Source organism: Camelus ferus, chromosome 15 (genome assembly GCF_009834535.1).
Source record: "Camelus ferus isolate YT-003-E chromosome 15, BCGSAC_Cfer_1.0, whole genome shotgun sequence".
NCBI classification, from domain to species: domain Eukaryota; kingdom Metazoa; phylum Chordata; class Mammalia; order Artiodactyla; family Camelidae; genus Camelus; species Camelus ferus.
This window is the reverse complement of record NC_045710.1, coordinates 19,049,770-19,061,929: the sequence shown is the minus strand read 5'-3', so window position 1 is coordinate 19,061,929 and position 12,160 is coordinate 19,049,770. Positions and strand designations below refer to the sequence as shown.

Genomic DNA, 12,160 nt, shown 5'->3' with positions numbered 1-12,160 from the left:
GTATCCTGGGGAGGTCTTAATAAGTGGAAAACAGAAAAGGGTGGTCGGGTGCTGTCAGAATGGGGACATCTTTAAAGGTTGCAACCGGATTGTAGGGACTTCCTGCAGCAGAGCCTGATTGAAAAGAAGCGCTTCCGGCAGTCTTGAACTATTAATCAACGCACTAGCCTTCCGGCCCTGGCGCGACCCTCCCCTCGGGCCTTTCGGAGTCGTCCCAGCCCAGCTCCTGCGCGACGCGGCAGTCCTTAGCGGAGCCTCCTTGCCTCGGTCCCGGTCCAGACCACCCGGTGTCCGGGCTGCCCCGGCATTAGGCGACCCCAGGACCCTGTGATTGGAGCCTGCGCCTGCCGACGGTGACCGAAGAGCCCCTGCAGGGACTTGGGCATTGCTTAGTCTTGGTACCTATCCTTCATGCTCCTTTCGGTGGAGTTAGGGGAGAGGACGATTTTTGTTGTCACTTGGTTCATTCATTTATTCGTTCTTTTTTTATTCTTTCTGAAACCAATTAATGAGGCAATTAATGTAGTCGTTGAGTGCAGACCCTGAAACCGAGATCGTCCTGATTTTCCCTCTCAGCCATTTCTGGCATTAGGCAAGACAATGGGCCTCAGCTTACACATCTGGAAAATGGGATACTCATAGTATTTACCTCGTAAGGTAGTTGGGAAAATTGAATTAAACAGTAAAGGCAAAGACTGGCACATAGTACTCACTCAATAAATGCCAGACACCATACTGAGATCACAGTTGTGAGCGATAGATGGAAGAATAAAATAGAGATAAGTACTAGTTTAAATCCAGGGATAAATAATGTGATGGAAATGTTCAAAGTGCTGTAATAATATATTGAAGGGAGATGTGCTGGGGAGGTGTTAGAGGGTGGTGATTTAAGCCATACTTAAGAGTGAATACAAGTCTGCCAGGAATAGGGGTCACAGGGCATTTCTAGCAGAGATCACAGCTTAAAAGGTCTGCTATGGAGATGCGTGGCGTTCTCAATCTGAGTAGTCTGATACTGTTAGAACTAAGGTAGTCATTTTCTCCAGGAAGTTCCTCCTTTGTGCTTTCTCACTGCACCAGGTCTGTGCCTGTTGAAATGTTAATACTGAAAAGTTCTTTTTATGTTTTTCTACCTCACCTCAGGGCAAGGATCTTGCATTAATTAGTCTTTATCTCCTCACATGGTACCTGGCGTTTGGTGAATGTTTATTGAATCTGAAGAGGCATGTGGGCAATTAATCTGGAAAGGTGAGTCAGAGCCAGATTGTAAATTTTGTTGAATGGTAAACCAAAAACTTTGTTTCTCCAATAGGCAATGGAAAGGCATTAGGTCTGAGTTAGAAATACTAACTCTAGCATCACTATAGAAGTAGATTAGATATAAGGAGAGACTGAAGGAAAGGATACTAGGTAGGAGACAGCAGAAATCTCAGAGTCTTCCCTTTATATGTCACATAAGATCATTTAGATTAGTGGTTTATAAATTTTTCTACCAGGACCTGTTAAAGGTTCCCATACCTGGCATTCACAGAATAAGTACCACCTTTCCCTATCTTTAACTCTACTCCGTTTTTCCTACTGATCCAGAACAGATGTGTCAAGATACTCTGAGAAATATTCCAGGTCTCAAATTTAAGTATCTTGCCTTGCATATTGTTCAGAATTGGGTATGATGGTCTTTCTGGCAATGAGTTAGTGGGATGAGGTGGAAAACATGGACACTATAACCCCAGATACTATTACAGCTATTAGTCTACTAATGACCCAAACTCTACCTTGTGGTACAGCCCAGGAGGAACTGTCACTGTGTGTGGTTGTGCTGGCTGGCATCTAACAGCAATATGTCTCTTAATTTCTTCAGGGAGAACATCTTTGGTCCTACAGTGTTGCTGACGTTGATATTTTTCTAAGTGGTCTTGAACTGCCTACTTTTTATGCAAATAACTGGCTAGACATATTTTTCACTATAGAAGCCTATAACCTGCAGTTGTTAGAGATTTAAAAACACTACTTTTAGGATATCATCTACATTTAACTTGAAAGCTCTCCTTTCTTATTCCAAAATGCTGAGATATTGGGGAGAGATACCAATTTCATCAAGCCAGACCAACAGAAGTTCCTTTGACTTGCTCCCTCGGGAGTTCCGACTGGTGGAAGTCCATGACCCACCCTTGCACCAACCCTCAGCCAACAAGCCCAAGCGCCCCACTATGCTGGACATTCCCTCAGAGCCTTGCAGCCTCACCATCCATACCATTCAGCTGATCCAGCACAACCGACGTCTGCGCAACCTCATTGCCACAGCTCAGGCCCAGAATCAGCAACAGACAGAAGGTGTAAAGACTGAAGAGAGTGAACCTCTTCCATCCTGTCCTGGGTCACCTCCTCTTCCCGATGACCTCCTTCCTTTAGATTGTAAGAATCCCAATGCACCATTCCAGATTCGGCACAGTGACCCAGAGAGTGACTTTTATCGGTAAGGCAAGACTTTGCTATATCTTACTTTTCTCAAAAAGTCTTTCCAACAACCCTGTTAAGTATGTAACAACATTTCCATGAAGAAACTGAGGATAAGAGTAATTGACTTGGCCAAAGTTGCTCACGTAATTAGTGGGAAGTCTAGGACTTGAACTCTGATCTTCCAAATCCAGAGTCTGTATTTTTAAATTTTCTGATGCAACAAGTATTTATTGAGTGCCTAATTATGTGTCAAGCACTTTACTAGGAGCGAGGTACTACAATGGTTTGTCCTCATAGTCCTCAGTGTCTAGTCTTTCTGTTTCACTTAAAACGTATACTATGGGTTAGCCCAGTGTCCTCAAAATGAGATTCATGGACTTATTCTCATATTATTGGGCAAGTTCTATACAAGAATTTTTTAACTGTGCGTGTTTCATTCAGTAACATAGTTTAAGAAACAATAATGTGAAAATGTTCTTGATCCTTGGTATTCAAAATCTGGTCCAAGATCAGCAGCAACAACATCACCTGGGTGCTTTTTATGCAGTCTCACACCCCACCCAGACCTGCTGAATCAGAATCTGCATTTTAACAGTAACTCTAGCAGATTCATATGTGTGTTTAAGTTTGAGAAGCCCTCCTCCAGATCCTCTGAATGACTGCCTTATTACCTGTTGGTACTACTAGATTTCAGTATGGAAGTTTGCATTTGGTGACAAATAATTACTTAATCGTTTTGAAATTTGTCAGACCTATACAAAAGTTTAAATAATAGTATAAACACCCAAATACCCTTCACCTGGATTCACCAGTTGTTAACATTTTGCTACATTTCTCTCTCTCATGTGTGTGTGTACACACATATACACACAAATATACAAACATAAACACACACACACACCCCCCAAGACTTTTTTTTGCCACATATTTTAAAGTTGCAGACATTGCAATATTTCACCCCTAAATTCTTCAGTATTCTTTACCTCTGAATTCCTCGCCTTATCCTAGGAGTAAGGACAATTTTCTACATAATCCCAATATCATTATCACCCCAAAATAAATGAACACTCATGAAATAATGTCATTTAATAAGAAGATATTCAGGTTTCTCCATTTGTCTCAAAAGTTGTCCTCTTATAGGTATATTTTTCCCTAATCCAGGACCTAAGAAAGACTCACACATTGTATTTGGTTGTTATGCCTCTTTAGTGTCTGTTTTTTTAAATTAATGTATAGTTGATTTACAACATTATATAGGTTTCAGGTATACAACTTAGTGATGCACAATTTTTAAGGTTATACTCCATTTATAGTTACTATAAAATATTGGCTATATTCCCTGACCTGTACAATATATCCTTGTGGCTTATTTATTTTATACATAGTAGTTTGTACCTCTTAATTCCTATTTTGCCTGTTTTCTCCTTCCATCTCCCCACTGATAACCACTAGTTTGTCCTGTGTATCCATGAGTCTCTTTCTTTTTTGTTATATTCACTAGTTTGTTATACTTTTTAGATTCTACATATAAGTGATTTCATATAGTATTTGTCTTTTTCTGCCTGTTTAATGTCTTTTAAGCCAGAATAGCTTCCTCTTTTTTATTTTTTATTTATTTTTTCCTCAAAGATAGTGTTATCTTTATTTAAAAAAAATAACAACACTTACAAAATAATAGTTCATAAAAGACATTGTACACTGTTGACTGATAGTATGGAAAGGGCAGGCCCCCAGCACAGCTGGTTGTGGGCTCCACACCATAACACTTACAACCACCTGTTCTGCTTACTGCAACACAACCCAGAACACACAAGGGGAGACCAACAGCAACGTGGCACTCCTCAACTTCAAGCCTTTGCTATTTGTGCAAAGTCAATCAAGTCAACTATCACCCTCCCTAGCAGCATTTGGAGCACTCGTTGGTGTTCTGGAGGTGGCTGGTGTACTTGACTCACTTACTAAAAAATCTAAGCATCCAATAAAAAACACTTCTCCCTGTCCAATGCCATCCACAGAAACCTGTTGCAGAAGACACATGCTCTTCCATTTAAGTATCTGTAAAAGTTAATGCACGCCTCTGCTGCAGTAGACAGGAGAGAACTTGAAGCAGGTACTTCTGCACAGCTGTCTTTGGTAGAAGATGCTGGTGTGGTCATGCTGTTCCCTGCCCACCGCTCTGCTTCTTACTGCTCTGTTTGAGGGTGGGAGGAGGTGAGGACTCCGTGGGGAGAGGAAAAATCCTATTTTCTTCAGACAATATGGCTTTCTTTGCTTGTGCTTTGTCCAGCAAATCCAAGCTGTTTATCGAGTCTGGATGCTATGTGCATCTTCATGAATTCCCCTGAAGTGCTTAAGTTTTGAATTTCCTGGCTCCTTTGTAACCATGGCAAATGGAACCATCCACTTGACACACTTCTCTATATCACACCACTGACACCCTGAAAGATTTTGCATCAGTTCTGATGAAGAGAAATGATACAAGGCAGAAGCAGCAAGCAAACCATAGGAAAATTCTAAGCGGCCAACATCCAGGACACGGAGATCTAAAAGCTCTGCAGTCTGTTTGGAAATTTGCTGAGGATACTGTGACAGGAGCACTTCATAAAAATCATTTAGATACACAATCTGCATGTATACATTCAGCCGGGACACAATGGTTAGGGGACTTTAATGCCACTTAAGGGCCTTCATAATGATTAATGGCAACAATTTCATCTCCTGAACAAGTCCCATCTGTAACAGCTTTGGAGGTACAGCTTTGGAGGATAGATTTCCTCAAGTTTGGCAGCACTAAATAAAGATGAAATCTCAATAAGCCGTAAGAGCGTTTTTACATTTTGTTGTGTTGCCATGTACCAATCAAAGAAATCCTGTGCCAAGTAGAACGTCTGTCTGTGAAGTTTAGAGACTTCATACACCTCCATTAACCAGTCTAGGAGAATCACTCACATTTAGGCTGCAAAAGAAGGTGCCGCTGCATAAAGTGTTTATCCCTCAAGCATGTCTTTTCCTTAGTTAACATGATTTTCCAACCTCCTATCTATAATTGCCCAGTTCAGAACAGGCAGTGTTGAGGCTCTGGACAGCGTGCAACTCTGAGGCTTATACACAGAATTTGGGTATATGAGCTCATCCTTTTTATCAGGTGTGGGAATCAAGGATCAGGGCTTGTCACAGACTTTATTACTGTCCGAAGGCTGACTGGCACATTGGCTTCTCACAGTCCTGTCAATTTTGGCAGTTTCTTTATCTGGATCCTGCAAAAAAATGGCCACATTTGCCTGCCTTTTCCTGGAGCTAACAAGGACATCAGTACCGCTTTCTTCTTTCATGGTGCCCGTCTCCTTCGCATCCCTCTCCTTCTCCCTCGCTGGGCCCAGGATCAGACCTCAGGCCCAAAGCCATCTCCACAGCAGGCAGGCAGGAGTTACGAGCCGAGGGTGGGGGCAGGAAGCAAAACAAAGGGGAGTGGGGAGCCGGGAGGCAGAGGCAGCCAAGAAGCCAAGAGCCAGCAGCTGCCTCCTTTTTAAAACACATGATATTAATCTTTTTGAAGAGTTCAGGTCAGTTGTCTTGTAGAATGGCCCACTTACTGGATTATCTCCACAAAATTAGATTCAGATTAAGTATGATTGGCAAAAGTAGTATATAAGTAATAATTGCATATCATTTATTGCACCTACCTATTAATAATAGTTGCTACTATTTTAACTGTCCCAAACTAATGAGAACATAAGAGAAATAGGCTTAATATTTAAAAGTTGCTGTTGGGCCAGTTGAAGGCCAGAAAGTGTCTTGGTGCATAGACCAATCGAAGGTTCTGAAGACATTGGAATAGTGAAAAGGGAGGGAGAACTGTGCCATCACATGCTTGGCACCTGTTAGTACAGATATGCCCAACTTCAAGTAGCAGTCAGTACCATATTTACACTTTGAGGGCAATTTAGCTTCCACAAAATAATACTGTCCATCATTTTAAATTATTCCTGTTATTTAGAATTTGTAGTTTTGCGTCAGTTTTCTAATTTTAATTATTAGGAAGAGCTGTGAACATCAAAAGTCTATACTTAGTTTTATACATAAGTAAGAAACTGTGTAACAGAAATAATTTGCTCCAGCTATAGGGGTGCTGAAAGAATTATTCTCCTTTGAGACAGGTTGAGTACTATTACTCAAGTAAAGCAATACTGATTTAGCGGTGTTACTAGGCACTTCTGAAGCCTTTGGCGTTTACCCCAGAGAGACTGGCCAGAGGAAATGACAATGTAAATAGTAAATGAAAAGTTATTTGACAATTGGTTTTCTTATTTTCCAGTCATCATATGAATTGCAGTCGTTGCTACTGAGCAGATAATAGTAAAGTGGGCGAATAGTAGCTCCTCACACACTCTTGTACAGCAAGCACGGGATGACCTGTGCCAGGTGTGAACCAAGGAAGAGTTATTTTCTGTACCCTGTTATATTCTTATCTATTTGCTCCCTTTGTCAGAGAGAGGCAGAAGATAGGTAGGAAATTTCAGGAGAACTGGCAAATTATAAGAAGCTTATTAAAAGTTATTTTTAGGAGATCAGACAGCTTTTTGAGCTGTGTTTTCTTTTTTTAGGAAGATTAGGATTTTGCAGTAGTGATTAGGTGCAAAACAGTATATTATGAAGAACATGGCATCTAGAGTCGCATAGGATATGATAAAAATGTTTTGTAAGCTGTGTATGTTTTAAATCGCTTTTGTAAAATTGAATTGCTTTCCAATTTTACAAATGGTCTGTTGTAGTCAAATAAGAATCTCCTAATGGGACTGTGAGTTTCTAAAAGTCCATATACTGCCCAGGATGTGAGGAACCTACATTCTGATGAAATAATTAGAGCACCATTGAGCCATATCTGAGCTATACTCTTAAAATTAATCAGATCCTAAAAGTGATCAAAATTGAGCAGTTGATACAAGGAGAACGAAATTTCCTTTCCACTAGATACTCTTTATACTGTTTATTATAGACATTATTGTCTATTTAAACTTTGTGTAATTGAGGAAGCTCAGGGATAATACTATGGTTGAGACATGCCCTGACAGCAGCAGAATGAAACTGGGCTATGTAACCTGCCTAGAATTCCCCTGGGAAGCTGAGCCAGTGGTTTGACTGGAATTGTAAGCCTTTTAGGGAGACAGGACAAGTCACTCCTTTGCAAGAGCACTAATAATACTACCATGTCTCCACTTTTCAGTGGGAAAGGGGAACCTGTGACTGAACTCAGCTGGCACTCCTGCCGGCAGCTCCTCTACCAGGCAGTGGCCACAATCCTGGCTCACGCAGGCTTTGAGTGTGCTAATGAAAGTGTCCTGGAGACCCTAACTGACGTGGCACATGAGTACTGCCTTAAGTTCACCAAGTTGCTGCGCTTTGCTGTGGATCAGGAGGCCCGGCTGGGGCAGACTCCTTTCCCCGACGTCATGGAGCAGGTTTTCCATGAAGTGGGCATTGGCAGTGTGCTCTCCCTCCAGAAGTTCTGGCAGCACCGCATCAAGGACTATCACAGTTACATGCTACAGGTGAGAGGAGCCTAAGTAGAAGTGGGTAGAGGTGTGTAATCTAGGGGTGTTCAGCAGGACCCTGTTAACACTTGCTCTAGAACGCTGAGAACAGGGTCTTACAACAGAGCTGTGCCCTGTGTCCAGCTGTGCTGGGCCCTAGCTGTATTCCACTGGCCTCATCACTGACCTGGACAGACCCAGGGGTCTCCCTTAGTTGGTGGAGTTTGAGAGAATGTGGTTAGCTTGCTTCTATTCAGCAAATATTTATTGAGTGCATGTTGTGAGTCAGGCACTGTGGGAAACATCAGTTAACAAGTCCCTTGAGTTTGCATTCTTGCTGAGGGAAACAAAAACAAGTAAACAATGATCAATATAATTGGCGTTTCAAATAGTGTTAAGTGCCATGAAAAACAAAACAGAGTGAGCTGATACTGCCCAAGGGTGGGATTTGGGGTTAGGGGGGAGACACCATTTTTGGTTAGAACCAAAAATATCTAATCTCTTCAACCTTTGTGGCCTTAAGCATTTTGTTCACTGTTTTGGTTTCCCCAAATCTAAAATACGATAAGGAATTCTTAACACTCAACAATTTTTGCTAAGTGAACCAGATTTCCTACGTTTGTTATCCACCTGTGGTACATATGTCAAATGTTAGTTTTTATAGCCAAAAAATGTGATCTTTTGTCTTTCGTTTTTATAGCCAAAAATGTGATCTTTTAGTGTAACACAGTCTGTTTATTTTTCACTTTTATGCACCTTTTAATGACATACATACTCTCTGCCAAACAAATTTTCTTGACATGTCTCTGTCATTTACAAATGCAAACTCAACACAAATTCCTTCCATTGGCAGTGGATGCTTTATTCATAGTCCTGTTCTGTTGGCTTTTCCATGGGATGCTACAATCTGATTATCCAGCTTGCTTTTAACATTTCCTTGGAAAATTGGCTCTTGCTTGCCAACAGATTAGTAAACAGCTCTCTGAAGAGTATGAAAGGATTGTCAATCCTGAGAAGGCCACAGAGGACACTAAACCTGTAAAGATCAAGGAGGAACCTGTAAGCGACATCACCTTCCCTGTCAGTGAGGAACTGGAGGTTGACCTGGCTTCTGGAGACCAGTCATTGCCCATGGGAGTCCTCGGGGCTCAGAGCGAGCGCTTCCCATCCAACCTGGAGGTCGAGGCTTCACCACAGGCTTCAAGTAAGAGAAACCAACCTACTCATTTTGATTCTGGGAAATCTGCCAATCTCAGTACTTTTTGTTTTGGAATCAAACTCTGGAAATGGAAGAAAAGTGAGGGTGGGCAGGAGAATGGAAAGTCTAAAGACAAATATAGCTTCACTGATCTAGAGATACCAACATTCTCTGTGTAATGAGTGAAGAGATAAGAAGCACAGCTCAGGCATTCTTTAAAATAATTCTTAGTTAGGATATAGATGCACTCACTAGGTGTTATCCTGTTGATGACCAGGGTTAATTCAGCTGACCCAGCTTGGGGTGGCGGGGTGCAGATGGCCTCCTGTTCTCTGTATTCTGTACTGGTCTTTCCTGATGCTTATGCTCAATTGATTAAGGCAACTTCCAGAAAGATAGAGTGATGTTAATTGATTAAGGATATGTGAATAGTTGGGGTTCCTTCCTAAAGTACCCCCAACAAATTGGAACTGAAAGGGATTGAAATAGGGTTACCCAATGACAGGCAGCTGGCCTCCTCTTCCAGATAGACCCTGTGATTACCTTCAGAACCAGGATGACTCCATCTCTAAGTCAGTTAAGTTGCAACTTAGTCTAGACATCAGTTCTTTACAAATATAAATTGTCATGTCATCAATGCACAAATGATGCATATAGCAAATCCCCCAGTGTGGCCTAAATAGAATTAGGCCACATTTTTTACAGTATTGGGCAGAGAGCCTTTCACCATGGAAGTCTTAAGAACCACAGAACAGTATTGCTAGAACACACAGAGTTAAAGAGAAATTGTTGCAGACATTGGGGCCATGTCTCTTTCCAGCAGTCTGGGAACTGCTACTAGCATTTTGTAGTGATCATTAACTTTTCATAATGTAAGAAAGGACCAGGGACCCAAACAAAAGGCAATAAAACCAGACAGCCCCATAAAAGGAAGGACAGGCAAATGTAACTCCTGACCAAGAGCTCATGGTTGTGCCTAACTTTGATCCAGGAGACAGGGAATGTTCCCACCTGTATAATTCTACAGGAAAACTGTTTACTGTTTTAGGGAAAATGGAGGTGGGTGAGGTAAAGGAGGGTGAGGGTAAAGGAGGTAAAGGGTAAAAGAGGGTGAGGAAGTGAAAAGGAAGATATTCAGAGTTGGTAACTTCTCGATGCAGAGAGTAACAACCATGTTCTCCAGCCAGGTAGGGAATCAGAGTGAAAACTGAGTTCAAAGGCCAGCAGTTGGCCCTGGGTGGTGTATGCCTTCTACTTTGTTACAGCCTTGGCTTACTTGGCTTACTGCTTGTTAGTTCTGTGTTCTTCTTCCATTCTTAGGTACGGAGGTGAATGCTTCCCCTCTTTGGAACTTGGCCCATGTAAAAATGGAGCCTCAAGAGAGTGAAGAAGGCAACGTGTCCGGGCATGGCGTGCTGGGCAGTGATGTGTTCGAGGAGCCCATGTCAGGCATGAGTGAAGCTGGGATCCCCCAGAGCCCTGATGACTCAGACAGCAGCTATGGCTCCCACTCCACTGACAGCCTCATGGGGTCCTCCCCTGTTTTCAACCAGCGCTGCAAGAAGAGGATGAGGAAAATATAAAAGGCAAAGGGGGAGATTTTCTGTCCAGACCTACAAGACCTAGCAGAAAATGTATTCAACTGTTTCCATGAACAGTGATTTGACTCTTACTCTTAAACACAGTGTTTTTTTCTGATTTCAGTGGCACTGGATTTAAGCAAACAGGTTTGTATTTTCCTTTTGCATCCAGTTTTTATAGTTTTCCACAACAACCAAGCCACCTTTCACAGACATCACAACACTGGGGTGGTAATCCAGAGACCAAAGCACTGTCCCTAACTCTTGTCTTTACTGTGTGACTAGACAAGTGACTTAGCTTCTCCAGAGCCATTTCTCTCACACAACTGAGAAGAATCATACTGCTTTGATTTCCCTTGCAGGGATGTTATGAAGACTGAGATGTTATTAAATCTCAAAGCTGTGCTTAAACAGGCTCAAAAATCAATATATGATGATACCAGATGTCAGTTTTTCCTTTTAACTTGCTTCATTTTTGGTTCAAGTCATTGGGAGTCCAGTGCTAATACCTGATAGGAAATAGCTGAACACTGCACAACTTAAATATCAGTAGTCTTTTTTCAAACTGTTCTTGCTGCCCATGAAGTCTCATAAAATCAGAGTGGTCTGTGGTAAACAGCCTTTTTGCTTATTCAGATAGTACTGCCCTGTCTCTGCCACATATTTCCTTCTTCCTTCTCTAGACTTATCCCTTGTATCCCCATCCTTTTGTCTTTACATTCTTATTTCCACTCACATACTTTTTTTTATATTTTCACCATGCACATTTTTCAGTTGCTTTCATTTTCTCCCTTGTGAATGAGGCTAATAGGACCTGTCCAAGGATGGGCTTGTGCCTATTTCATTTGTTGCATTTGCTTGGCCATCAGAGGACCTTTGCTACAATTCTGTATCTGCACATTGTGCTCCTACCGGATGAGCAGCCGCTAAAAGGATAAAAATAGGCACCTTTCTATTTTACATCTTGTGCTGAACAACTTTACTGTTGTTACTCACCTATCACAGTATCTGCCCTGCTTGGCATCTGATAGACTCAATCAGTATTTATTAAATAAATGATACAGCTACTGGAATAATTAGGAGTAATTAGCAAATGTGGGCATGATAAATACTGCTGAAGTTTGGTTTGGGGGTGCAGAATACAAGTCTTGTGAAACTTAGAACACTCCCTTAGTAGACCACACATCAAGGCCCACATTGAGTGCCTTAAATGTTCCAGGCATTGAAAATAAAGATAAATGCAGTAGCAACAAAATGAGGTTCTAAACTGTTACCAGATCATTTATAAACTTGCTAATTGTACATCCTTAGCACACTTACCTAAACCCTTCCTATTCCAGGCTTAGCTTCATTTTCCCTTATTTATTTATGAGAGTAGACATCAGGCAATC

At 41.6% G+C, this 12,160-nt stretch overlaps 1 protein-coding gene and 1 pseudogene across 1 annotated transcript; one reads left to right on the top strand and one right to left on the bottom strand.

The window, feature by feature from the left end:
* Positions 1–113: 113 nt before the first annotated feature.
* On the top strand, positions 114–12,036 carry SUPT7L (SPT7 like, STAGA complex subunit gamma). Its single transcript, XM_014563484.2, has 6 exons — positions 114–398; positions 1,144–1,248; positions 1,862–2,476; positions 7,685–8,009; positions 8,958–9,195; positions 10,510–12,036. Exons 3-6 carry the CDS (start codon positions 2,064–2,066, stop codon positions 10,770–10,772), a joined length of 1,239 nt encoding a protein of 412 aa, XP_014418970.1. The 5' UTR covers positions 114–398; positions 1,144–1,248; positions 1,862–2,063; the 3' UTR covers positions 10,773–12,036.
* On the bottom strand, positions 4,613–5,822 carry LOC116668918 (annotated as a pseudogene).
* Positions 12,037–12,160: the final 124 nt, after the last annotated feature.

Bases quoted from the DNA above. Each gene is read 5' to 3' on its own strand.
- SUPT7L (XM_014563484.2), top strand. From the start codon at position 2,064: ATGCTGAGATATTGGGGAGAGATACCAATTTCATCAAGCCAGACCAAC. The intron at 8,010-8,957 runs GTGAGAGGAGCC...GCTTGCCAACAG, and splicing joins ATCACAGTTACATGCTACAG to ATTAGTAAACAGCTCTCTGA. The intron at 9,196-10,509 runs GTAAGAGAAACC...TTCCATTCTTAG, and splicing joins GGCTTCACCACAGGCTTCAA to GTACGGAGGTGAATGCTTCC.